Below are 25911 nucleotides of genomic sequence, written 5' to 3' on the forward strand. Positions count from 1 at the left end.
GTGCGTACATATATTAAAAATTGATAGCAACGAATGTTACGTATTTAACCATATATTAAAATGGAAGAAGCTCTGAACTTTAAAATGATTGATTTGATTCGCGTAGTAGCGTGACATGTGTTTTGTAGTTCCCAGGATCAAGTGAATAAAGTGGCAAAACATAAAACGTTCGTGAAATTTGCTAAAATCTATGCGTTTAAGCGCATGCAAAGTCCAATGTATTGAAATAATTTGTTCTTAGTTTTCAATTGGTCGTTCAAATTTTTTAAAAAAGTTGATTGTTCGTCTAAAAGATAATCTTGACTTATTTGAAAGGAAAGTAGAGGTTATCCGACTTTCAGTATATTCATCTTTGGACAGTGATCATTTGAGAAATGGCTGGTGCAATGCTGTTCGAACGGGCACAAGCAGTCTCGATGACAAATCGTAGCGAGGGTATTTCGCTTTTAAATGAAATCGTTTCCGATCCGAGTATCGGTGTTACCGAAGACGATGAAGATAATATTCGTGTGAAGGAACAAGGTATTTTACATCTTGGCGAACTCTATAAAAAAGAAGGCAAAGCTAAAGAATTAGCGGAATTGATTAAAGCCACTAGACCATTTCTAAGTTTGATCAGTAAAGCAAAAGCTGCTAAGCTTGTGCGATCGCTAGTAGACTTCTTCTTGGATCTGGAAGCTGGTATCGGCATCGAGGTATCTGTGCAATTTTATTTTATCAGATTTTATCAGATTTCAATGAAAGGTGTAAACTAATCTTTTGTTGTTTGTATAGGTTCAATTATGCAAAGAATGTATAGAGTGGGCGAAAGAAGAACATAGAACATTTTTGAGGCAGTCGTTAGAAGCGCGTTTAATAGCGTTATATTTCGATACTGGTATGTACAGCGAAGCTTTGCAGCTAGGTTCGGCATTGCTGAAAGAACTTAAGAAGCTGGATGATAAGCAGCTTTTAGTGGAAGTTCAATTATTGGAGAGTAAAACATACCACGCGTTAAGTAATTTAGCCAAAGCGAGGGCAGCTCTTACCAGTGCTAGAACAACTGCTAATGCAATTTACTGTCCTCCTAAAATGCAAGCTGCTTTAGATTTACAATCTGGCATTTTACATGCTGCCGATGAACGAGATTTTAAAACAGCATATTCTTATTTTTACGAGGCATTTGAAGGGTATATTGTTTCATCAAATCAATTATGTCTTTATCAAATTTCTCGATCACGGAATTTTTGTTAACCAACTGATGTTTATAGGTACGACAGCGTTGAAAGTCCAAAAGCATTAACAGCTTTAAAATATATGTTACTGTCGAAAATTATGTTGCGCACACCGGAAGATGTTCAATCTATTATGTCTGGAAAATTGGCTGTTAAATACGCTGGGCGAGATTTGGATGCGATGCGTGCGGTTGCCGAAGCGAGTCATCGCCGTTCTCTGGCAGACTTTCAGGCAGCCGTAAAAAAATATCGCGAAGAATTAGAAGACGATGTAATTGTGCGTGCTCATCTTGGCTCTCTTTACGATGCGATGCTCGAACAGAACTTGTGTCGCTTGGTAGAACCTTATTCGCGTGTACAGGTATAATAATTATCTGTTTTCTAAGAAAACAATCTCGGATCTCTTTGGGTTTCTTTTTCTATTTTGATAAAACCGCTTCTCATTTTGAATTGTTTTATATAGGTCGGCCATATCGCAGCCTGTATATCATTACCACTCGCGCAGGTTGAGAAAAAACTTTCGCAAATGATACTGGACAAAAAACTTAGAGGTGTGCTCGATCAAGGAGAAGGCGTTTTAATCGTCTTTGAAGATACCCCGCGCGATAAAACTTACGAAATTGCATTAGATACAATACACAGTATGGGGAAGGTCGTCGATACACTTTACCAAAAAGCAAAAAAACTCACTTAGCCTTATTTAATATATATTTTTACCAGTAAAGTTTGTTATAATTATTATTACCATTAACAATCATTTGGTGTCGTTTGGTGTCGTTAAAAATCAAATTAAATTTCATTCGATGTTCATTATGTAATATAAAACTTGTTTCTGCCTCACATACATTTCTACTTCTTTTATAATAATAAATAATTTCTTCGTAAAATTTATTACGAAACAAATATCGCCGAATTCGATCAGAAACGCTTCTTGATCTCCATATATTCACGCGTGTACGCGTGTGCGCATGCGCGTATAAGCATTCAAAAAGCTATATGTCTATATTCCTTTGAACATTTGTCATTGAAAAGTTCCGTCGTCAATATAGAGTCGAAAAAAGGAAAAGAAACTGACAATGAGTCGTTAACGTATATAAAACGCTAAATTTTATTGACTTATACATTTATTTGAAGTATTAAAAATAAAACGAATAATCGTAATATCGTATTATCTTATAATAAATTATATTCGTATACAAAGTGTGACTATTTCATTAAACGTTTTACCTTTTTCTGTTTTTTATTTATTAAATAATTTTATGGATCATTATACTTGTGGATATAAAACGTCATTTACAATATCATCGAAAGAAAATAAAATATCATTTTGTTAAATAAATATTTTATTCGTTATTCGTTGCTACGATTGTTTCTATGTAATCTAATTAGAATTTATCAACATACTTTTCTGTTACGTTGCCATCAGAAGACTGAATTATCGAATTACTATTAAAGTTTCTTCCAACAATAGTATTGTACGATATAAACAATATTTGAGCGTAAACATGAACAAGTAACATATGTAATTATGTACGTACTTATTTACATGCACATATTATACATTTTACTTTGCCATTTTGTACATTATTTCAGCATTTTTAAAATGTAATTACAATAATTGACCGTCCTTTAGCCGGCTCGATTTCAAATAAATAATCTATACTGTGTAAATTTGTAAAATTACTTGAGCTACGTTAATGTTACAGATTCTGATTTGATGGCGTAGTAGGAAGATGTACTACGACTTCCTGTTTGAAGTTGTACATTACAACAAAGAGACAGTGTGGTTATATTTTATAAAGTTTTTTTTTGTAGAGTATATAATGGCGGATACTACTGCACAGAAGGTAAATTATTTGATGTTAAAGTTTTATTTAAAATCAATGAAACACCAAATTGGATGATTCGCGTTATCTACCTGATAAATTGCGAGTTAAAATGTTTAGGTTAACGTAGCGTTCGTCCCACCACCCGGCATTGTTACATCCGAAATGATTCTCGTCTTTCTTTTTAACAACGTTTGAAAACTGTTAACATTTTCTTAATTGCATTTACACGTATCATATATTGAAGTAGATTACGTTTTTAGCGGTTAGCCTTGGTCAGTGATCTCTATCTCGTTACTTGTGAAAAAAATGATATTTCTGTTGAACTCTTTGTAATTTTCTGGATGTATTTACTATCTTGAAGAATTTAATGATTTTCAGTTAGAAAGCTGTCCGGATTTTTATAAGGAATTATTGCAAAATTTAATTGTCGTATCTGAAATGCTTTCCGTGCAGTCATTTTGTTTACATATTTTAAAATATTAAATTTCAAGTCAGTACAGCTATCTTATTTAATGTATTTACCCTTCAAGTTTGTCTTACAGGTTCAGGATTATAAGGATTCTCTTAAAACGAAGGTAATTAATAATAAATACACAACTATTAAATCAACAATGTGTACTTATATTTTCCTCGTTACAAAATGTATATGAGTATGTATATTTGTTTAGGCTGAACAACTTCTATTGAAAGGATTCCCAGAAAAGATTGTCAAGTTGAACGAATTATTGGAAACACCTGGATTTTGCAACAGGAAATTATCGGATGTTCATCAAGATTTAAATGTGCCCATTCCAGACCCTATACTTCTTAATCATTCCGACGATGAATCTGCTACGAAGAAGCGAAAGACGGACAATAAGATAAACGATACCAGTGGGACAAAAGTAATGGTACTACCAAATGGGCCTGTACCTTGTAATAAGCCTTTGTGCGATCTTATTCGCATAGTTAAACCTTATATTCGGCAACTGTTAGAAGATTCTAATTTGGTACGTGTTTTATAAGACGATTTGAAAATAAACTTAAAATCGATCAAGGAAATATTTATTATTGTATTAATATTTGCAGTTGAAAATGTGGATTTCTTTCTTAATCCCAAAAATTGAAGATGGAAATAATTTTGGCGTATCAATTCAGGAAGATACGCTCGCCGAAATACAATCTGTCGAGAGCGAAGCTGCTGCGTTCTTTGATCAGATATCTAGGTAATGCAGATAACAGTATTTTTTGAAGACTAACAAAATATCGAGCATATCGAAAAAAATATTTTTGCTTCGTAGGTATTTTATCTCGAGAGGCAAGATCGTTAGTAAAGTCGCAAAGTATCCGCACATCAGCGATTATAGAAGAGCAGTTCAAGAATTAGATGAAAAAGAATATGTGAGTTTGTGGCTGGTTATGTGCGAGGTCCGTAATCGCTATTGCTCTCTGCACGATTTGGTAATCAAGAATTTGGAAAAGATCAAAAAGCCACGTTCTTCCAATACGCAAGCCTTGTATTAAACGCTACGCACGCTACCTATATCTAATAATGTACAGGACGATATCGGAAAAAAGTAAAATGAAAACATAAGGCGTACACGACAGAGAGGATGTCATTCACGATTTCTTTCGGTAGAAAACTCGAATTTATTTGGTTTTTCGATTGGATCGCCTTGACGTTGACTCATCCGTTTGAGCCATATTCAAAGCGACTTAAAGCGGCACTACAAGTTAAAATCGATGATAACACTACCATCTTTAGAAAAAAAAAAGAAAGAAAAGAAAAAAAAAGGGAAAAAAAATCTAAATATAAAACAAAGTATTTAACTTCGTCGATGAAAATAAATTTTAATCGTGATTTACCCCTTCCGATTAAGTTAACTTCGAATCGTAATATTCTAATTATTCAAATAAATCTAAGATTCTCGATCGAAAATTTTCTTAACTTTCGTAAGATCAATTTCCAGTAATGTTTCCGTTTTGTTTTTGTATATAAATTCAGTCGTTCAATTACGCGATATGTCGAACTTCTAGAAAGTAGATACGAAATCGGTGGGACATTTATTCTTTCATCCAATTAAATCTAAAATATAATTAAGCACATAATCTGTAATTTATCGCTGTAAGGTCATTAGAAGATAAATCAAGATGCGACAAATATTTTACGTAGATAGTATTAACTTAAAACACCCTTTTCACTCTTAGAGACGATATACGATACGAAACGCTTACACGATTTTACTCTTTTTCGAAAATTTGCCTTTTATTTTAATCTGAAACAAAATGACTGTATTAAGAATACGTTTAAGAATATTAATCCATTATTCGTTTTATCTTCCTTAACAACGTTAAGATAAAGATAAGCGTAATAAGAGTAACAATCTTAATAAATGCAAACGCGACTGTAAGTTAATTCAGTGTTACTATTAATCAACGTTATTATTTGAAACTTAAAAATATAACGTCCTATAAAGATTGAAACGATAGTTTGCATTAAAATTTGTTTCGATATTATCGGAATACACGTGACCGTGTAAATTTTCTCATTATTTTTCTTCGAAAAAAATTGGTGCAGAGTAAAGAATCATAAGTAGATAACGTACAAATTCATATATATATATATATATTCATTCAATAAAACGTAATGATAAGTATAAAACGATTGAAATTTATTCGATGAATGAAATTCACCGACGATTCGTGTAACAGACGAATACAAAAATAGATTAAATGCACTTTACTAATAACAATTAATTCTATTACGTATCTTCGAAAAGACCTGGATTGAGGTAACAATGTTTATTAAATCCTATCGATGTTACCATTAGCGTTTGACACTCCTCTTTGGTCGTTCTTTGTATTCGTAATCTTTCATCAACCTGTAAATGATTAGTAACGCTATTGTTGTAAGAAACTTAGAAGACGAATAATATGATACAGAAAAATGTGTTCACCATGTGCAGCAAATCTTCAAGATGAGTTTTATGAGCATGGTTCATAAATACTTCGCATAAAATTTGAATGAACCAACTGCCAGTTATTTTATCTCGAAAAGCCACATGTCCCGGAAGCGTAGCGTGTACAATTAACATGTCCGCATTGTTTCGCATTGTTCCTTTACCATTAATTTTAAGATTCATCATTTCGTCGGATGGACGAATGTTACACGTATCCGTAGTATGTCTGGGTTTTTTCACTAATTTTTGCTTCTTGTCACCTCTGAAATAGAACGAAATTACCTTAAAATATGTTGATATGGAAAGACGCGTTTATTCGTGTAGACAAATATGTACTTGCCTACATAATTGAAAGATAAAAATTTTTGGTTTCTCCGCAAGATGAGGGCAAGCTTCCACGGTAAAATTATTCAAAATATCCGTACACAATACAGTTTTATAATTATGTTTCTTACTATCAGGATTATAATCGACGCCGTGTATTTCTGTAACTTCGTATTCTGTATTTACGTTACCGTGACTACTAATGATAATAAAGCAAGAGTCGACCTTTCGTAGTTCTTTAAGTTGGGAAAATTGTTTTATCTTCTCTAATAGTCCCTTAAAAAAATGTAAACCATACTAGTTTATTTCCTTCTGGAATAACAAATTATCTATGTATATACCTCTCCTGTAAGATTACAATGAGAAATAACTTGAAAACCCATTTGTTCGAACAACTCTTCCAGATTCATTCGATCATGAGCTGCCGAACATCTAGGTTCATAATCCGGATGCTCGAAACGAATATTGGTAATTATTAAAACTAATCCACGAGGTTTACTTCGCATTGGATATCTATGAACATTTTCATACACAGGTCCGTCTAAAAATTTAGTAGCTCGTTGTACTTGTATGCGTAGCGGTACTTCCGACAGTTGCATATTGTTGTAAAAACCATCTTGTACCCTATTTTGTTGACAAATCATATATATTAGATTTCGCTTAACACACGAAAAAGGATGACCAGTCAGTTAATTAGAAATATTTTCTGCATTACCATTCTATGGTCGAAGTTAAATTCGTATCGTCTACGTCGTTAACATTTACGTCATCACCTTGATTTACGTTCCTTTCTATATCTTCGCTCCGAAGCGTGATTTTTCCTTCTAGAATATTTGCCAAATTCTCATGATCACTTTGTTTCAAACTGGTTAGGAAACGATCGAAAGCTAACGGTCCTCGCGTTTTGATCGTTAAGTATATGTCTCGTATAGTAGCTTTGTCCATGAGATTTTCCTAAAAAATATTTCGAGTAGGTCCATTATCGATCCTATACATCGGATACCGTAATTTTAAGTTGTTCATTCTTACCTCCCATCGCGGAATATTTACGTCGTCTCTGTTGAAAACTTTGTTTTCTAGTAATTTTGGCCATAGTTTAATCGCGTTAATTCTAGGTACAATATCTTGGCAATATAAATCTATGGTGTCTCGATGTTTCTGATTCATATTAAACAACGACGAAAAATATCCATGCCTCTCGATAGAATAAATATCTTACACAATTGTTTCGGTTTAAATAATGTCCATTTAATTTGTATGTTTTACAAATTATATTACTCAACACCACAGTTTCGTAGAAATGAAAGGAAAACTATTGTTTATCGGTGCTGACATTCTGCCGCTAGATGACTATAGTGTTTTACGAATCGTGAAACGTACTTGTTTTAATTTTCAAATACAAAGCTGCGAACTTATCGTAAAACCACTTTTCTAACTTTGTCTCGACTATAGAGCAATTTGTTGTGACCATCTGCAAAGTGCAAAAATGCCGTATTTCTACGAAAACAAATCGTAATTTCCTCGATAGTTTCGCATTTGGTTGCTAGACGGCGTTACTGGTGCCGTTTTCAGAGAGCACGCGCGTAAATCCATACACAGTAAATTTGAAAAAACATACAAGGACGAAGCATTCGAAATTCTTTCAGCTTTCTCCTTTTATTATTTCCCAATAAACCATCGGTCATGTTTTACACCTTTTTTTACTAATAATAATTAATAAAAACAGCTATAATAGTTTAATTAAGAATTTAAACTTCAATTTAAACTTAACGAAGTTTAATGAAAAGTAAAGTGATCATCAGGGTTGCTCGATAAAAGCGTTTGAACGAACAGCAAAAGGAACATAACATAAATCGGTAATAGGAGGCGAATAACGATCGATAGCGGTGATACACATACATGTATTTTTATCATGATTTTACCTTCCTCGTTTTTCGTTCTACGTTTCCGACGCCATTTTACGTTGATTACGATGCGGTTAGCTCCTTCCACTTTCCCACCATCATCCTCTCCGTTCGCGTCTCGCCGGAGTTTTCAGCCCCTCCAATGCTTCCTTCTACGAGTTTGCTCGTTCTATACCACAATATTCTCTCTTTATTTGTTTTATTATCCGTTTACTTCTTTTCCATCCATCCTCTCTGCTTTCTACCCTTCTTTCTCTCGCTGTATCGTTAACTACATATGTATATCTATACAGGGTCCACTTTTATTTAAGAGTATTTTATCGATAGTTGCTACGATTAACCTCGAAATTAGCAAAGAAACAAGACAATCTGTTCCTTAAGAAAAATTTACGTAAAGTTAAACGTCGAATAGTTTTGTTTACGATTTTGATCGACGAAATAAAGAAACATCGAAAGAGAAAGTACTCGAGAGAAATAAACGGTACTCACTTTCCGGTATTCGTTCTTCTTTCTTCCCCAGTAGGAGAGGGTGAAAGTTCGAGCAAATGTGAAATGGAATCACGGCGGACTTACTTAAGTACTTAAGTAGTATTTAGTTGCGAGCGCGAAAACAAGTGTACGTTAAGTTAGGAGGAAAGAAGGACGGGAACATAACGTGTGGCGGACATGGTCTAAACGCTCATCGTGTAGATAGCACGTATATCGGAATGCTCGCTTAGCAACGTCCTTGGGGCTGATTGTCCTAGATCTTATTATCCCTTGTTGTTCGAAGGAGGAACCGAGTTACGAGGAAGGATGTAGGTGGTAGCGTGTATGCGCGTACGTTCTATCTATTCGTGTTCATTTCTGCACGTGTTTGCGCGCGCATGTATACCTAGAGGTTAACCCGACGAAGGGTAAAGTCCTCTAACCCCTTGTAGCCGTAGGCCAACCTTGTTAACGCTAATGATGGAACTCGCCACGAGACGCGCGAACGAAACGAGTCGAATGTTTGGTTCCCTGACGTTATTTTCGCGATCGTCTCGCGAACTTACTTACTTACTTGCTTACTTGCGGTAAATTAGTTTACTCGGTAAAGCGAATTTTGTGTCGCAACGATAACACTGATCATCGATAGGGTATCGATAAATATGCATATCCGCGCGTACGTAGAAGGAAGAACGCAGCGGCGGGAAAATAAGGGAAGGTATGGAAAAGTAAGGGCTAGAGAAGATAAATAAAAATAGGGGGTAACCTTATCGTTCCGTTAGTCTCGGAAAGCCATTAGACCGGAAAACGAGGTAGAATCACGGAACGCAATGGCGTCTAGAAACAAACGACGACCGATAGGAGCGAACAAGCAGTGAATCACCTAAGCAGTTGTTTACCAAAAGAATCAAGAATTCAGCAGGGATGCCGTTCCAAGTCTCGGAATCTGGCTCCATCGGTTTTCCAACCCCACTACGACTACGCGCCACTACCAACCAGAGGTAGCGCATCTCTCCTCTTTCTCGTTGGTGAGTTTGGAGCGGAACAGCGCAGCGTATAGCGCGTTCGTCCCTCTGGCACGAGCACGCGACACATGCCGAGGAGGAGAAGGACAGAAAGCCAGAATCGAAGGTTGGGAGTTCGAGAGTCGAGAGTGAAAAGCGTGTTAGGGGTAGCGAGGTACGGTTACCGAGGGATAGCGCGAGGGATAGCGCGATGGATATCGCGAGAGATAGAGAGGGATCGCGAGGGACGCGACGAGGGGTGGCGCGGGCCACTGGCAGACTCGGGGAAGGAGAGCCGGGAAAACGGCACTAGAATCGCTAAATGTAATTCGGTTAAAAGGGTTTTAGCAATACAATGCATATAAACATGAGTACCCCGCCTCTGTGCTCGTCCGCACTCTCTCTACTCTTGCGCCACCCTCTAGTTAGTCTCGCGAAACGCCCCACGCGACCGTCCCATTCCTCCGCCCGCAGCAGCCAAGATTTCCATCGTCTGCGCGTTCTAACGTTCTGATCGGATCAACTAATACGAAATCGTCAAATTCTAAAGAACGACGAGGCTGGCTAGCCGGCCGCGGCATTTCCTCGAATCGCAAGCCTGACCTGATCGTGAAAAACATTTCGCATCTGATCGACCCAGCCAGAAATTACTCGATCGAACTTTCTTTTCTCCCTATTCTCGTATCGTGTCATTATTTTCGTAAACTTACCAATCTGACGGAACAAACTTTTTCACGGTTAGATACGTCCTCTGGTAACCGCACCGTTGTCGATGTCATACCTTACCGTCGCTTCGCGTCGATTCGCGACGCGAACAAATCCTTCGGGAGATCCTAGACGTTGGGAATAAGGCGTGTCGATTCTGATCAATTTCATCGGTCTGGCTACGCAACGATCGCGCTTTTCAAACGTTCGGAGGCGCGCGTTAACGAAACCTTGTCGAATATAATTTTTCTTTTCTTTTTCTCATCCCTTCGTGGACGATTGTCTTTTGAAACGGCTTGGTCGGCTTCCGTTATGGCTACAACTAGTAGAAGCAGTCATCCGCGAAACATCGCGGAATTTGTAACGGGGAATTAGCATATCATAAATACTGATGATCCGTCGCGTCGCGTCGCGTCGCGTCGCTTCGCGTCGCGTCGATCGCTCGAGTGCGACGACTGGCGAGAAACTGGTGTCGCGTTGAAAAATTTGGTAGGAAAGTAGCTGAGCGGTAGTTGACGAGAAGCATAGGTGGTTATCGACGCGGACGGAAAACGAAAGGAAGTATGTATACCGATCTGAGTTTGACTCTTTGGCTCTTCACGAGGTTACGATCGAACGTTTTAGAGAGAAAAGTAGTAAACGGAAACGAACGTTTCTTCTGCAGCTTCGATATTCATCATTTATTTTAGGAACTTGTTGCGGCATAACATAAGACGTTTCTTTCGCATCGCACTCTCTATCCTACACGTATATCAATATTATGTACAGTTATATATCATTTATCATAAATAGGTGCGCGTGATCGATTCGTGTAAATCTAGAATTTAGAGCAACTTTAAAACAGAGTTACGATCGTGTAGATGGAATCTTTAATGCGCGTACTTTTTCTATTTCGTTCGCTTCTGTACAATACTAGGACTAGCAAAATCGGGATTCGGAACTCGTTATTCGTATACGTACAATTTACTTATCGTTCGCGCGTTTGTTCGTTAATCGGGCCTAATCGTGTCTTCGCGATACCAAATAAAACACGTTTACGTAGACGTTTAGTGTTCGGTCTGTAAACTCGTTTAACATAGACGAAGAAACTGTTTAACCGAAAAACTTTGAATCAACTTCGTGCGGACATACATAGTTACTTACATACGCGCACGTATCGTTGTCGATAGTAGCGATCGTGCAATCGTCGATTATACGATAGATACTATTCCCTACGTTTACATACAACTTTTCGATGTAAATAACGGACCACACTTTATGTATGTAATTTCCTTACATCGACATAGAGTATGTAGTAGGTACTTATCTATGTACACGTACTCTGATTTCGTTTTCCTCTCGTTTTAAAGTCTAGACGATGCGCGTATGGACGATAAATCCATTCGCGCATATTTTCTTTTCATACGTTATCCTCTATACGGTCTACGTACGGCGATATTCGTATTAAAATTCGTCCCCGAAAGCGATCGAACGTTCTGTAGAAAATAGCGAAATGTACAGAAGTACGCGCAACAACAACTTACATTATCGTTAGTTCTTGTTTGGCACACTGCTATGTCAGCTATTTTGGTCAGAATTTTATACCACGTAAGGCCGATAAAGTGGTTCCTGTAGTTCGTTCGTACTTCTTTGGGCTTCTTGCAACGTTCCTTTACCATCGTCCTGCGAACTCGGTGAGTTTGGATTCGGATCACTTCCAGCTTCCCTCTCGGTGTTTCTAACGTTTCCACCGTCCTCCATCTTGTTGTTCGCCCGTGCTTCTTGTTGCGCCTTTTTACTTCTTTTCCATTTCATCCGTCGATTTTGAAACCAGATTTTTACCTGCATCCAAACATACTTGTCATATTTTTCAGCGTATCGATTACGAATATCAATTACGTTAACTACAGGAAGGGAAATCTAACGTGGATAGTAGATACGTAGCTACTATATGGAGTAAGCGTTAAAACGGGTAAGTACCAGGGATAAACGGACACTAGGAATACGGCGAAATTAATCTCATGATTCTTCGTGAATGATCGCGAATCTCGTAACTCGTAACTCGGAACTTCTAACTCGAAACTTGAAACTCGATATTTCCTTTCCCAACCCCGCAAGAGAACGATGTAAATCTTTCAGACAACATATCATACGCTCGAACCAACCCGCTTCGCTTCCAGCCCTAGTATATTTTCACCCTTCGAGGGAACCGTGCTTTCTTTTCGTGGTAATAGGTACGCGTTAGAATACAGAATACCGAATATCAGAATACAGAATCACTGAAGTACGAAAGGAGAAAAGGAAACGTTAAAACATTCGAAAAGAACGATCGTGGACGCGTTGACGCATTGCCGCGTTGGCCCGTGAATCTGATACTTTTGCTTTTCGAAAATAACGCTTCTATCGATTACCTAGACGAAAAAACAATATCGAACCAAGCTGTCCTGTTCCTGCCCTCGTTTTCTCTCTATCAAGAGGACCGGGATTCGCGGAAATTAGACAGATACTTGTATCGGAACATGCATCTTAAAGTAAGAAAAAAGAAGTTCGCTTGGATAACTTGCATCGAATATTCGTAAGGAAAAATTTGATATCGCAGTTTCTTACTTATTACGCGTAAAGTTTCTATGAAAATCGCTCGTAATTCGTTCGTTGTACCTATTTAGCAACGCGCTAACTGTTCAACTCGACTGTCACCGCGCAACCACTTAAAGCGTTTACGATTCGTACTTAATCGTTATACGAGAGAAAGAAAGATATATCCGCGGACCAACGGCGAAGCGCGCGAAGCTCGACGCTGGAAAGATAACAGCTCGAAACAGGATCGGTAAAACATCGAAACAAATCAGGGACTCAGTCCGCTATAACTCAGACTTTCGTTACTATTTGCCAAGCGATCCGTCAGAATACGTAAGCTCAAAGTTATGTTTAAGTTGTTGAACTAGGTACGCGAGAGATTCGCTCGTTCGCATTCGTCCCGATGAAAGAGAAGGGTCCTGGATTATTTCACCGATTTCTCTAGAGGCTTTACTCCCTCTTGCTCGATTCTAGTTGCTCTCCAACGTTCGTGACCGCGTAATCTCGTAGCAAGGAATTTCTTCCTTTTGGAAAACGAGATTCCACCGGATTAATAAGTCGTTTGTACGCGTTACTCCATTGTAATGCGTTGCCATTAAATCCGATTTTAATTTCAATCGGACAAAACCCTTACCTGGGTCTCCGTAAGCATCAACGAGGTCGCCACTTCGAATCTCTTCGGTCTGCTAAGATATTTGTTCTGTCTAAATTGTTTTTCCAATTCAAGAAGCTGTTGCGACGTAAAAGCGGTTCTTGGCCTCCTAGTTTTTCCAAGAAGAGCGTGTTGGGCTGCGCAACCTATACAAGTAAACGTATTAACACGCATAATTAGTAGGTAAATTCTTAGCACGTAGTTTGATTTTATGCGGAGGGCAAAAAGCGAGATGAACGGAACGAACAAAGCAAACGAAACGATCGAGAGGAAAGAAAGGGAAAAGGTGTTGGTACCGTTACTCGCTATCGATAATCTCACTGCCTCGTATTAATAACAATCGAGGATAGGATACTAATAAAAATCATCGAATGCTAATGCAATTATCGCGAGTATAAACCCCTATGGGTTGCGATGGCATGATTTGGGGTTGGAAACAGGGACAGAAGAGTAGGGTGACCGCCCTAACGATTAGCCCTATGAACGACTTTTGGCCAGACTCGTACCTCCTTCCGCTACGACGATTCTACGCGCGTAAATCAAGACACGGTTTAATCTCTTTCATAAAATCGATAAGGCCACGTTATTAACTATTTAGAAATGTCCTGTAAACTCCTGCGAATGTTTCGTTCTCGATCGGCATCGGTTTAAAAGGAAAACGTTGCGTTTCTCGTTGGGCTTAGTTACTTGCTCGACTCGTCGTTAACACCAGCAAATAAGAATAAATAAAGAAACGAATAGCAAGGAAAGTCGAAAGTAGAACGAAGCAAGATTCACGACACGGTTCTCCGTGTTCTTTCGAACGCGTCGCTTGCTTCTAGCTGACGGTTCAACCCTCCAAGCTAACTAGCAAGTGCGTGACCGGCTGTCAATGTTTGTACACATGGCAGTGTTTAGTCGCGCGTACGCTCAGATTAATCCGAAACGCGCGATACCATTATGTCGCTGTTAATCAGCCGCTTAGCGAAGGTTCGCGACACCGGGGGTGTGCCTATTTCATTTTTCCAACTGCACAAAGGTCTAAGCGAGGTGTTTTCTTTCGCCCGAAACGATGTCCTCCTTCTCCGACTCCCTCTATCGACGAACGGCATCAATTCTTCTTCGAAACCCTACCCTCGTACGCGACGCGTCGCTCGTTCCCGATTCGCAAATAGGCATCTTGTCGTTCGAACAGTTTCGCTTTGGTTATTTACGTTATACATACATAGATATTAATCGTCCCTTTAAAGGGCGGTTTGCCACCCGCTGAGCACATATGGTCCATTCGACCGATTCCCCTATCCCAACAAAGCCGTTTCGTGACAATTACCGCATACTCGAACGATCGCTTCCATTTCTTCGTTCGGCCCGAAATCGTTTATCGTTTTCGCTTATTTGTCGCTTATTTGTCGCTTATTTGTCGAATTTGATGGATCGCGTGGTCGTTCGAGCGAATATCGCGAATGGTTCGAGAAGCGACGGAAACCGATCTCGATTCGTAACATTAAAATCGAACGAATCTAACCGAAGGAAGTTACGTAAACTGTACCAGCGAAAAGGTGGTAGGGTGAAATGGTGCGAGTTATGACAGATGTCGGTAAACAAGAAGGGCGGCACACCATCGAGTGGACAATCACCATTCTCGTGCTCCTCTGTACAGGCTAAAGCGGTAGGGTGCCGTTCAGGTTAACGTCGTTTTCACCCCGCTACACTTTTATCATGATAATTTAATTTATTTGGGGTCCTATTAGCCGCTTCACGCCAGGTCGCCCTTAAATCATGCTGTTCACCGTGCCGGTAAACACTAGCCATTATCTCTACTTAACGCCACTCTCCTCTCTCTTCGCCGCCCTTCTTGACACCTCGCCCCCACTCCTTCTCCTTCTTTTCTTTTACTCTCACACTCTCCTTCTTATTTAATTTTCCTTATGAAAATGTTACGTCGGCTCTGGATTCTAGCAAAACCATCATCGGTCGTTTCCACTACGATTCTGGTTCGTTCGTAGTCGTCGATCCGAGAAGAACGATGATTCATCGTTCAGAGAGTAGCTTACCGTTATCCTGTTTGATCTAGTCGGTGTATACCTACATACACGCGGATGTATGCAAATGTTCGTAAAACAAGACACGTCTAGGGTGCATCATTCGATTTTCGCGATAGTTACAATAATCGCATCGCTTTTTGCTTCAGCGATCTTTCCCGTTTCTTCGCTCTCGCGGCATGCTTAGCCTCGCATCGCGACGGTATCCTTCACAGCGCCCCCATCCTTCTTCTCGTTCGGCTGGTTCTTCCCGACTTCCGTCGATGGGTGGCGGGCAATCGCGAGTGCGCGCGCGCCTCATCTTTCTCCCTCTCCTTGTCTCGCGGAGCAGCGGAAGCTCCGCCTGCAGCCCCCGAGTTCCCGATACGACCCGCCCCCGAAAACCGAACCCTTCGTATAGGAGGCGAAGCAAGACAAGCGAATCTAACGTATCTCCCTACGTTCCACGCTCTGCACTACACAACCTGCACTCTGCACTTTGCACTTCTGCGCTTCTGCGCTTCTGCGCTTCTGCACAATGCGCTCTCGACTCTAAAACGTCATCGAATATCGTTTTCCTTCGTTACAGTCAGAGATTCGCGAAAGTTGATGACGTATAATATACGATGTGCGTAGACGTAAGTAATATGCATAGCGAAGAAGTAAAACTTTTGTCAAAGATTATTTTTCCTATCCCGAGTCGGGGTCGGATTTAATTTGAAACTCCCCTCGTAAACTCACCGCAAATCACGCCGTAAACATTCGAAATGTTGCCATCTACTTTTATCATCGGACTGCTAACTGAAATTGTTTCGCGTTCGTTCTCTCTCCTGTCGTCGCTATCGTCTACAAATGCGATATTCCTCTTACTGTTATGGAAGTAGATTTATTATTAATCCGACGCTTATACCTTGGCAGCGTATTATTACGCGTTTCGAGAATACGTGGAATCGTGTTTCGTATTCGACGGGAAACGCGTAAGTAAGCGCTGCACGGGGACTACGACACGATCAGACCAGATCATAGAGATATAGGATTGGTTCGGGCGAACGTGGAACGTTACACATCGGGTAACCAAGATCTGTTTGCCTGCGGCCGGCCAAACTAGCTGACAGCTAATTCAGAAACACCATTACCGGTTATATGCCTATAGATAGGTAGACTGACGCGGTGACGACCACCGCCAACGCAACCACCAACCAACGTTCTCAACGTACTTTCACGTATTTACCGACGGTTCTGCGTACACACGCGCGTACATAGATACTCTGTTCGTACGCGTCTTTGATTTTGTCGCAAACGCGTTCTGCTTGTACACTCTTTCGCATATCCGTATATTCCGTATTATAATTAAGGGTTCCGTCTTCATCGGAATGCGTATATGTACGTACATCCTTTAGTTGACTTTATCGTAAGGTTACTCTCGCTTTCCACTTTTCTCGAATCCTCTAATTATATGTACGTATACGGAGAATACACAAGAGTTGGGCGATCGCAGCCCTCGTTGGATCCGGAAAGAAAGCAAACGAAACTCGGTCAACGGATCGAATCGATTTACGTTTTTGAATCGTTTCAAAGGCGAGTGAAATTAACCGTTAGAACGGTCTATATAAGTCCACGGAGTTTCCATGGTAACCATGAAACGTCTGCGTCGGCGTTATGCTATCTCGCCGAGAGAAGGGCGAAGGGGATGAATAGACGGATGAATGACGCACAATTAACTAATTAAATCATCCACCAACCCTTCGCGTGCTTCATCTCTCGGGTATCATCCCCTTTTGTTGGCAGACCTCCTACCATCTCTTCGACATCTTCCGCCATTGTTTTTCCTGCGCGTGTCGTAGTACTTGGCCAGCTCTTGGCGAAACAGGGAACGGGAAAACACGATGTGTACAACGTTAAACAATCGATTTCGAAACGGCGCGGCGGTCAATTACAGGAACAAAATGATATTATGGAGAACAGCGGAAAAAAAGGAAGGAGGTGCGGAACAGACGAATTTCGTATAAGCTTATTTTCCTAAAGAATTTAGCGAGCAAACGATTCGACTGACTGATTCAAGGGAATAAACCATATAGGGGGTAGGTAATGCGCGTTGAAACTCCGTCGGATAAAGCCCTGTACGGGAGGGGCACTGGGAGACGTTACCGTAACAAAATATTATACTTTCGCGCCAACCGTACGCAACGATATCGCGTAAATAGAAAAGTTGAAACATCGCGTTTCGGTCGATTTCGATTAATCCGATTTCGAAAGTAAACTGCTCCCGCGTATGCGGGTAGACGCGTACGAGGTACAGTTTTCAATGTACACGAGGCAGAGATATCGGCATTCGGGAATATATCGAGGGCAGAAAATCGCGAATACCCCGTGCTCTCTTTCATCTTGGATACCCGTTTCAAAAAGAATGGAATACGTCGTTGTCGCGGCGTTCATTCCCCGGCACAACGCGCGACAAATAGATCATAAATAAAAATGTCCATACGCGTAGTCTTTTACTTTCACCGTACTTTCCTGTCAGTTCACAGTGCCGAACCGATCGGTCGTGCACTCATCGTTATTTACCTGACTTCCAAAGCATACGAGGGTGCGACGGCATAAGAGCAAGAGAGGGACAGCGAGAAGCGAGAGGGAAAGAGAGACACAGAGAAAGAGAGAAGGACCAAAGAGCACTTCCGTCCAGCGATTTTTTAACAAGTCGGGTTCGTGTTCCCCGCCAACGCGATAACGGTCGCTTCAGGTGGGGCTGAACGCGATCGTTTTATTTTATTCCGCGAGAGCGCTTTTTTGTGCTCGTTGCTCGTTTTACGCTATCGGGTTTTCGCCTTTTTCGTCGACGTTGGATTGCTCGGCAACTACCAATCAGGATCATCTGACAGAAAGTACCCCGCACTCTGCTCCGAGTACCCCATCCCCGCTCTTGCTCTCCCGCCCCGGCTCCAACCCCTTAACCATCCTCTCTCGCTCGCTCATCTCGCTCCTTTCCGTGTCCATCCCCTTCTCGCTCATGTACACCCGCGTGGTCCGTTTACTCGCCGCCATCCCTGTGTTCTCGCTCTGTCGAGCGTGCGCGCGATCTCTCTCTTTCTCCTTCTCTCCGCATCTTCGTTCCCGCTTATTCGAATTCGGTCCATCTCGGTAACCCGGCTCGCTACGTTCACTGACCAATTTGTTCGATAAAAGCTCTCGACTGATTAGTTAGACGACGCGACGCGGCCACGTTTCGGTTTCTTTTCTTTCTTCTTCGCATAAAATTCATCGCGGTGACCGGCATATCGTTACTTTCTTTCTATGCTTTCTTCAATTCTTTAGCTACGCGTTGCGTCTTCTTTTCTGCGTCGCTACCGCGTCGTTCTGGGTCGCGAGTAATCGCGTGGGGTGTTACACGTTTTCCACTTCGAGTAACCCGTCTAGGTAATTATATTAGTCTGGATAACGTTTAAGAAACGCGTTACGAAACCTTTTTGCAGCCTTTTCCGTTATCGTTCAATAGCCAGCTCGAAAACTCGAGTAACCGATCAATATAGGTATACGCGTATCTACATAGCGCGGTAAAGCATTACATTAGACATGTAAACATCGGTTATCGGGCTCGTCGTACGAGCAATCTGTCCACCTATTTCAGGAGATCGTGGTCGTTTCGCGACGATATTAGATAGCGCGTTAGGTAACAGATGTAAGGGGTCAAAAAGATGAAAGAGAACGAGTCGTTCGGACGGTTTAGTTATTCGGAAACAGAGTTATTCGGGGAAGATCGGGGAAGCCGTAAAACGTACTCGGAAGCACGGGAACGATTAACTATACGACCAGTGACGTATCTTGAGTACACGTTTCTCAAGAGATATCGTTTCGTTCGAACGCAGCCGAATCGGCCTAATCGAATTTTTCCTCAAGGAGAATCATTATCAGGCTAAACCACGTCGGTTATCGTATACTCTAGATTGCTTCATCCAACTGCTTTTGAATCGCTAACGCGTTAAATCTTTTATCTGAAAGCGAACAGGGTGAGTAGCTAGAATTCTACATATGTACGGTGTGCGTGTAGAGATCGAGGAGCAAGAGGTAATGCAAGGGCGGGAGCGAAAGAGAACGGTCGGAAAGAAGAAAGAAAGGGGTTTAAAACGCGCGAAAGGAACGAGCGACGGCGCGTTAGCGAAGAAAATGGACATCGAGTGTATCGTGGAAAGAAGAGAAAGAATCGGCGCGACTTGGTGGAAAAATGGCAAAGGAACGGTGTATCGGTGATAACTCACCGGCTAAATCGGCGGGTAGCCTCGGATACAACATTCCAGTTCTGGCTAACCACTCGAGTTGAAGAGGATGAATATGATGTTGCTGAGGATGAGGTCCAGCAGTTTGCGAATGTCCAACGGGTTGAGTTTCCTTGTGTATAGAATGAAACGCGCTACCGCTCGCCGGATGGTAATATAATCCTCCGGGGTGAATAAGAGGGCCGGTCGGGTGCAAGAGAAGAGTTTGATTTTGCCGAGCTATAGCGGTACCACCGGCACTGGCCAGTGCACCGTAGTGGCTGCTCTGTAAATTCGGATTACCGGGGATGCTGTTGCTACTAGGTTCCTCGGAACCTGGGGAAATCGGTGGACTCGAAACTGGGCTACGACTCGCGTTGCTTCCCGAGCTAGCGCTTCCCGTCCTCGTGCGATCAATTTCGATCGAAGCATCGTCGTCGACGTTTTCTAATCGATCGATCGGAAATCCTCCACCGGCGACACCGATCTCTTCGCTTTCTTTCAACATTGTCTTACCTCGTTGAATCGAAATCGCGGTTGCATCAATCGTTTCCGCGCGATCCGCGCGACCCTCCAACAAGCGAACGTCGCGTACGGCTCTCTCTTGTCTTTCGCTATCCTCGCGAACAATCTCCAACTTTGGCGAATTCGAGACTCGTTGAATCGACTTGTCGAACATCGGACTCAATATACTTCCCATAGAAGGTGTCCTTTGTTCCTCCGTTCCAATAACCGTGATACCGGTTCCGGTTCCGATCCCGATCCCGATCCCGATCCCGACTCCCGTTCCGCTTCCGGCAATGTCCCCGCTCCCTAACCCTGTTCTTGTTCCTGTTCCTATTCCTGCTCCAACTCCGCCGCTGGTTCCTGTTCCGCTCGCGATTCCGGCTCGAATACAAGACGATTCTTGTTCGTGACTTCGACTCAAACAATTGGTTAAACAAGGATTGCTTTCGTCCGCGACGGAATGTCGAGTTTCGAACGACAATCTTTGGCTCCGTTCGGATCGATCGTAATCGAGGTTGTCCTGCTTGCCGGTCGCGCGGCCGAGAAGCGCGTCGATGCAAAATGACGTTTTTCCAAAAGAATTGTGACGCCTATCGGCCGTGTGAATCGTGTATTCGTGCGGGGAAGTTCTATCGGGCGAATGACTCTCCGATTCTCCGTAGTGGCCTGCCACCGCGGACACCATATCCTCGGTGAAACACGTTACGCTTCCATTCTCCGGATCTCGAAGGAAATTCGTCGATTCGTGGTCCTGCTTCGAAAAGGAGGATCGTTTCGTATCGAGTTCCTCGCGGTATCTCGACATTCGCGATTCGTCTTCGAGCTCCGACGGAGATCCGTTTTCCAACAAGCGTCCTATGTTACCGGGAGATTCGATCGTTTCGTTTTTCTTTCCGGTAGCGATGGCGGCGGCGGCGGCGGCGGCACCGGTGGCGGTAGCGATGCTGCCCGACGATCCTTCTTGATCTAATCTCGGCGAACAACTGCGACCACGAGTTTTTTGCCGAACACCGTACACGTAAATTGTATGTTCACCGACTTGTCGCTGTCGTTGCTGATATTCCTGTTGTCGATGCCGTAAATACGAGTCCTCGGAAATACTTGGCGCGTTGTAATGCATACCTGAGCTCTCTTGAATCGTTACCTTGATCGTTGTTGACGCATTTGTGGTTTTTTTCTACGGACACCAGCAAATCTCGAGGCAACTATCGCGATTCCACTTGAAACTTGGGCTGCCTTTGCTCACTGACTTGGCGAAGTATCAACGAACGATCATCGATCGAGGATAGATCGGTGGCCGATCGACTTTCGATCGGTGTACGGGATTCGATCGATCGATCGACCGACCGCACGCCCGACCGCGACCGATCGGCCAATTAAACGAATACTACTCGTCGAGATCGATCGCGAACGTTTGACACGCGAGGCGAACGTTGCACGCAGTCGTTTTTTCGATCTTTTCGAAAACACCGAAAGGCAAAATATTAAAGGAAAGATGCGGAACGCGGTATCCGAAGCACCGTAGAATCTCGAACAATATTTTCTTCGCGGACGGTCAAACACGCACTGACTCCGATTTGGCGGCAATACGAGCGATTAGCTCGACGCCGCGCCGCAAAGTGACGTCGCGAGGAACCGCGTGTCCGTAACGGGAAAACCGCTCCCCTCTGCTGCCGCGTTTCCGCGGTCAGTCGATTCTGCCACGCCTATCGCGGTATACTTCGCGATTCTGCCACGCCTACGGAGCATCCCCTTTATTCCCCTCTATCCTCGAATCTCCACTATGTCATCGGTTTCTAGCCTCGACTCCCAACTTCCGATTCCCGATTACCGATTACCTACCGATTCCCGATTCCCGATTCCCGATTCCCGATTCACGATCCACGATTCAGGACTCGCGACTCCCGATTCTCGATCCCGATTCTGAGCACCGAATACCAACTGCGCCGAGTTTCGAGCTTTTAGCTACGAGTATAGTGCCCCGAATCCCGAACGTAAGCTTCGAGTATTCAGCCTCAATCCCCGGGCGACGGATGTGTAGTACGAAACCAGAACTTATATTCTATACAGTTTCGCGCAGTTAACGAGTATACCGGAGAAAGAGCTACGCGCTTCGTAAAAAAAGATGAAATACCGATCTGAGGGAAATCCAACGGATCTCGAATACGGAGCGAATAAAGGAGGAAATGGAAGAAGGAAATCCGAATTCGCAACAACGCCAAGTTTTCGGAAACAAAGTACGTTCGCTCGCGATCTTCCGAAGAAAATATTCACGATATATCTCTATACCTTTATCGCGCAGTTAATAGCCGCGTAATAGGAATCACACCCAGTTTTCGAGTAATCGGTCTGTTATCGGTTGTCAGCCACGATATTTGATGTGGGTCCTACGACGCATTTGCTTATCCCGCTGATAAAGTCTGTTCGTTTATAAAGCGTTCGCCTCTAACGTTCACAGTTTCTTCTACTCTTATTTTCACCGTTACTTTTCTTATATCGAAACTGCTCTCGTTTCTCTCGTTTTATTAGGATTTTCGTCGAGAGGAATAGAATTCGGTTTCGTAAGGTGGATGCGCGATTACGAGGATAAAGCTACGCGACACGACGCGACGGTTCCTCCGGAAAGAATGATGGATCGCTCTAACTACGTTGCTCCTTGTTTTTCTAGTGATATCCATGCAGAGTTCTCCTATAGTAATCGTTGCGTGTCCTTACATAGCTAGTAGCCCATCCGGTAGGTACGAGTCGAAAGGCAAACGGTACGAGACCGTTGGTCTGCATCGCTTTTTAACCAAATAATACGAACGAAAGGATATTTACTCAAGAATCGAGGCACGTTCAACCTGCGCATAACTAGTCGACTAGTCGTTTTTCACGGCTCGTCCGACGAGCTCTGCTTTCACGCGTTCACGATATCATCGGTGGCTAAATAATACAAGATTCGCCGAAAAGCGAGAACCTTTGAAAAATATCACCGCTTCCCACGCGCCCCGTAACCACGATTTCCCATGTTAATTTCGCGCGTTAATAACGCATCCATCGGTCCAATTAAATTTCGACGCCGGCGAACGAAATGTTTTTGGCTTAAACGGAACGCGCTTGTATATTCGAAACGGCGCGGCGCGACGCAACGATTTTTACGATGATACGCGGCTCCGGTGTTCAATGTCCGCTACGTACGCTCGTTTACGCAGGTAGTACCTTTTCGTTCTCGACTGCCGAGTAAACACGACAAGATTTTCAACCGGTGATTATGCTACGTCACGATAAGCTCAACTTATTTTTACTTTACTCTATTCCACCCTATCGTACTTGATCCTTGCACCTGCCACGCTTCCAAACTTTCAACAGAAATATTTTTCATATCCTGCTGAATATCGAACCAACGCGATATCGCATAACGTTACGTGGATTCGTAATCGATACACGATTCTTTTCGACGAATGCTAATTTATGCGAAACATCTTTTCGTCGTTCCGTCGCGACGATTAGGAAATCTAGACAAAGCTACTCAATATGATATCGACCGGTCAGTCGAGCAACTTTGGCGCAGTCACTGATAATAATTTAGGACAAATACCGCGCTTCTAAAGTCTCGTTATCCAGACTCAAATGTAATTAACGATTTGATGGTTAATTCATCCGCCTTCATCGGGAAGATAAGATTGCTCGATCGACGATAAAGATTAGTTATCGTTGACTACAGATATATCTTAATTGGTGTTGCGTATCGATTTCGCGATGCCTCGTGTACATATACGTATATGTACATATATGTGTATGTGTATGTACATGTAAATGTTGTTAATTGTTGTAGGCTTTTTTTATCAGAAAGTATCGGAGAAACGTGAAAACCGAAAGACGTTGGTTAAAGTCGATAACATAAAATAGAGTATGTCGCTTGCTCGATTAATAACCAATGTCCGAACAATGTTATGCTATCGTAACATCGTTAACTAGCAATTTCATGTCGCGCGTATCAACGCCCGATTTATCCATATTTTTCGAGAGCTTTCATTTTCTGTCGCGTTCCCTTTCGCTCCTTCTTCTCGCTCTCTAATTTCATCTATTCGACCGTTACCGTTCGATTCTCGGTGCGATGTCTATCTCCTAATTAGAATCTTCCGGTCCCTATGTGGCCGCATCGCCAACTTCAGCCCTCACCGGCCATTACTTTTAATGGCGTTGTTAATGAAACTAGGTGTCGCCAAATTAACTTCTCGTTTCAGTAACGCTCAACCGAAATCGAAATCGAAATCGCCGATCGCAAAAGGAAATCGGAACTTTCTTATTAAAGATCGCTTTTACTGAACGGAGTTCGCTCGAGGAAAGCTAAGATTCGACTATTGGCTTTATTCGTAAAGGAGAAATAATTTGACAAACAGCAAAGTTAATAGAAACGAATAAATTGATCGTTAAACCGGAGAAAATGTGGCAAGGGAAAAGAGAAAGGAAAGAAGCGAGGAGAAAAAAAGAAAAGTACCGTGAATCGAAAAGGCGAAATTGCAAAGAACGCAACAACGCGGAACAAGTACGTTACGTTTGAAAACCACTGGCACTGGCTGATTACCGCGGTAACCACCCCCCGAGCGCCAATTAATCTTAACTTTTACGGGGCAAACACTTTTCATTAAGCCCCAGCCCTGCCTCCAACCGGAGTCGAGTTATCCCCTCTTCGTTACAGCCTTAGCCACCCTTGCCTACTTGCTTTTTTTCTACCCCTACTCTGCTACGGCACGACTGGCTGTTCGCACTCGACACTCGGTACTCGGCACTCGGCACTCATCCTCTTCCGAGCACGGCGAGGAACGGCAAGGAAAATGGTTCCCCAGACAAGCGTTTAATCTGGCTCTAATTAGCAACTTACCTTCCACCTCCGTCTCAACGTTTCACCTACTCCCCCTTTGGTTCACGCAGCTTCGCGTCTGCCTCCTCTTCTATTCTATTCGCTATTTCCCTTCTCTTCTATCTACTCGATTGCCAAGCTTTCATCGAGACTAAGAGTGGGGGCATGCCCTCGCAGTTACGGGATGTCCACCACCCACACTCGTCCACCCAACTACTTACCTTCCAGTCATCCTACCCCGTTTAACCCATTCATCTGGCCGCAAAGCAACCAGCTTATCCTTCTGGTTATTCTTACCGTTTATTCGAGGTTACCGATATTCTATCGTATCGATCATCTTCCGTTCTAGTAGCATTGTCCGTTCGGATCGTCTCGTTGTTTGCCGAGAAAAATCTACTAAAACCTGATGAAACAACGCGACTATTCGATCGATAATCACGATTTAACGTTTCGTTCCGTTTGCAGCGGCCTCTTATCCCCCCGAATTTGTCATTCCCGTTCGTACCGACCGAGTTTCATTCGAATCCACGATAACGTTCGTCGCGCGTAACTGTTTAAATAATACCGCTAACCGTTACGGGTCACGGTTTTTCTTCTTTTTTTTCTCCGAAATAAATTCTTACTCTCGTTAACGCGTTAACGGCGCATCGCTGCAGAAAATAATCGGCAACACGTACCGAGCAACGATAATCTCAGAAATCGTTCTCGGTAAC

At 42.3% G+C, this 25911-nt stretch overlaps 4 protein-coding genes across 7 annotated transcripts; 2 read left to right on the forward strand and 2 right to left on the reverse strand.

Annotated features, from left to right (window-relative positions):
* Positions 1–129: 129 nt before the first annotated feature.
* Positions 130–2056, forward strand: Rpn6 (regulatory particle non-ATPase 6). The gene is made up of 4 exons (XM_003704153.3): positions 130–695; positions 775–1169; positions 1251–1575; positions 1678–2056. The coding sequence occupies exons 1-4, from the start codon at positions 375–377 to the stop codon at positions 1906–1908; spliced, it is 1272 nt and encodes a 423-aa protein (XP_003704201.1). The 5' UTR covers positions 130–374; the 3' UTR covers positions 1909–2056.
* An 848-nt stretch (positions 2057–2904) lies between these two features.
* Positions 2905–6548, forward strand: REG (proteasome regulator gamma). Of its 3 annotated transcripts, none has more exons than XM_003704250.3 (5): positions 2905–3061; positions 3586–3618; positions 3712–4032; positions 4112–4248; positions 4324–6548. In XM_003704250.3, the coding sequence occupies exons 1-5, from the start codon at positions 2948–2950 to the stop codon at positions 4544–4546; spliced, it is 828 nt and encodes a 275-aa protein (XP_003704298.1). In that variant the 5' UTR covers positions 2905–2947; the 3' UTR covers positions 4547–6548. The 3 variants fall into 3 exon arrangements, with proteins under 3 accessions (XP_003704298.1, XP_012142650.1, XP_076388533.1); XM_012287260.2 differs by having other exon boundaries at positions 2910–3061; positions 3574–3618; XM_076532418.1 differs by lacking the exon at positions 3586–3618 and having other exon boundaries at positions 2931–3061.
* Dronc (Death regulator Nedd2-like caspase) lies at positions 5621–7618 on the reverse strand. The gene is made up of 6 exons (XM_003704147.3): positions 7336–7618; positions 7022–7260; positions 6648–6930; positions 6323–6582; positions 5980–6244; positions 5621–5904 (listed from the first exon to the last, which is right to left on the reverse strand). Exons 1-6 carry the CDS (start codon positions 7471–7473, stop codon positions 5785–5787), a joined length of 1305 nt encoding a protein of 434 aa, XP_003704195.1. The 5' UTR covers positions 7474–7618; the 3' UTR covers positions 5621–5784.
* A 3421-nt stretch (positions 7619–11039) lies between these two features.
* On the reverse strand, positions 11040–25827 carry exex (motor neuron and pancreas homeobox extra-extra). Of its 2 annotated transcripts, XR_013038348.1 has the most exons (4): positions 19849–25827; positions 13578–13741; positions 11911–12208; positions 11040–11128 (listed from the first exon to the last, which is right to left on the reverse strand). XR_013038348.1 is itself a non-coding variant. In XM_076532411.1 (3 exons), exons 1-3 carry the CDS (start codon positions 21470–21472, stop codon positions 11966–11968), a joined length of 2031 nt encoding a protein of 676 aa, XP_076388526.1. In that variant the 5' UTR covers positions 21473–25827; the 3' UTR covers positions 11040–11965. The 2 variants fall into 2 exon arrangements, 1 of the variants encoding a protein (XP_076388526.1); XM_076532411.1 differs by having other exon boundaries at positions 11040–12208.
* Positions 25828–25911: the final 84 nt, after the last annotated feature.

The sequence above is a fragment of the Megachile rotundata genome, chromosome 6 (genome assembly GCF_050947335.1).
Source record: "Megachile rotundata isolate GNS110a chromosome 6, iyMegRotu1, whole genome shotgun sequence".
NCBI classification, from domain to species: domain Eukaryota; kingdom Metazoa; phylum Arthropoda; class Insecta; order Hymenoptera; family Megachilidae; genus Megachile; species Megachile rotundata.

What these genes read in the sequence shown, in the direction of transcription:
- exex (XM_076532411.1), bottom strand. Translation starts at nt 21,472, where the DNA reads ATGCATTACAACGCGCCAAGTATTTCCGAGGACTCGTATTTACGGCAT. An exon ending in GCTACCCGCCGATTTAGCCG is followed by an intron (nt 13,742 to 19,848) that starts GTGAGTTATCAC and finishes TTACTTGTATAG; the next exon opens with GTTGCGCAGCCCAACACGCT. An exon ending in TGATGCTTACGGAGACCCAG is followed by an intron (nt 12,209 to 13,577) that starts GTAAGGGTTTTG and finishes GTTTGGATGCAG; the next exon opens with GTAAAAATCTGGTTTCAAAA.
- Dronc (XM_003704147.3), bottom strand. Translation starts at nt 7,473, where the DNA reads ATGAATCAGAAACATCGAGACACCATAGATTTATATTGCCAAGATATT. An exon ending in TAAATATTCCGCGATGGGAG is followed by an intron (nt 7,261 to 7,335) that starts GTAAGAATGAAC and finishes AATATTTTTTAG; the next exon opens with GAAAATCTCATGGACAAAGC. An exon ending in ATTGTAATCTTACAGGAGAG is followed by an intron (nt 6,583 to 6,647) that starts GTATATACATAG and finishes CATTTTTTTAAG; the next exon opens with GGACTATTAGAGAAGATAAA.
- Rpn6 (XM_003704153.3), top strand. Translation starts at nt 375, where the DNA reads ATGGCTGGTGCAATGCTGTTCGAACGGGCACAAGCAGTCTCGATGACA. An exon ending in AAGCTGGTATCGGCATCGAG is followed by an intron (nt 696 to 774) that starts GTATCTGTGCAA and finishes TTGTTTGTATAG; the next exon opens with GTTCAATTATGCAAAGAATG. An exon ending in AACCTTATTCGCGTGTACAG is followed by an intron (nt 1,576 to 1,677) that starts GTATAATAATTA and finishes TGTTTTATATAG; the next exon opens with GTCGGCCATATCGCAGCCTG.
- REG (XM_012287260.2), top strand. Translation starts at nt 2,948, where the DNA reads ATGTACTACGACTTCCTGTTTGAAGTTGTACATTACAACAAAGAGACA. An exon ending in CGGATACTACTGCACAGAAG is followed by an intron (nt 3,062 to 3,573) that starts GTAAATTATTTG and finishes TTACCCTTCAAG; the next exon opens with TTTGTCTTACAGGTTCAGGA. An exon ending in AGGATTCTCTTAAAACGAAG is followed by an intron (nt 3,619 to 3,711) that starts GTAATTAATAAT and finishes ATATTTGTTTAG; the next exon opens with GCTGAACAACTTCTATTGAA.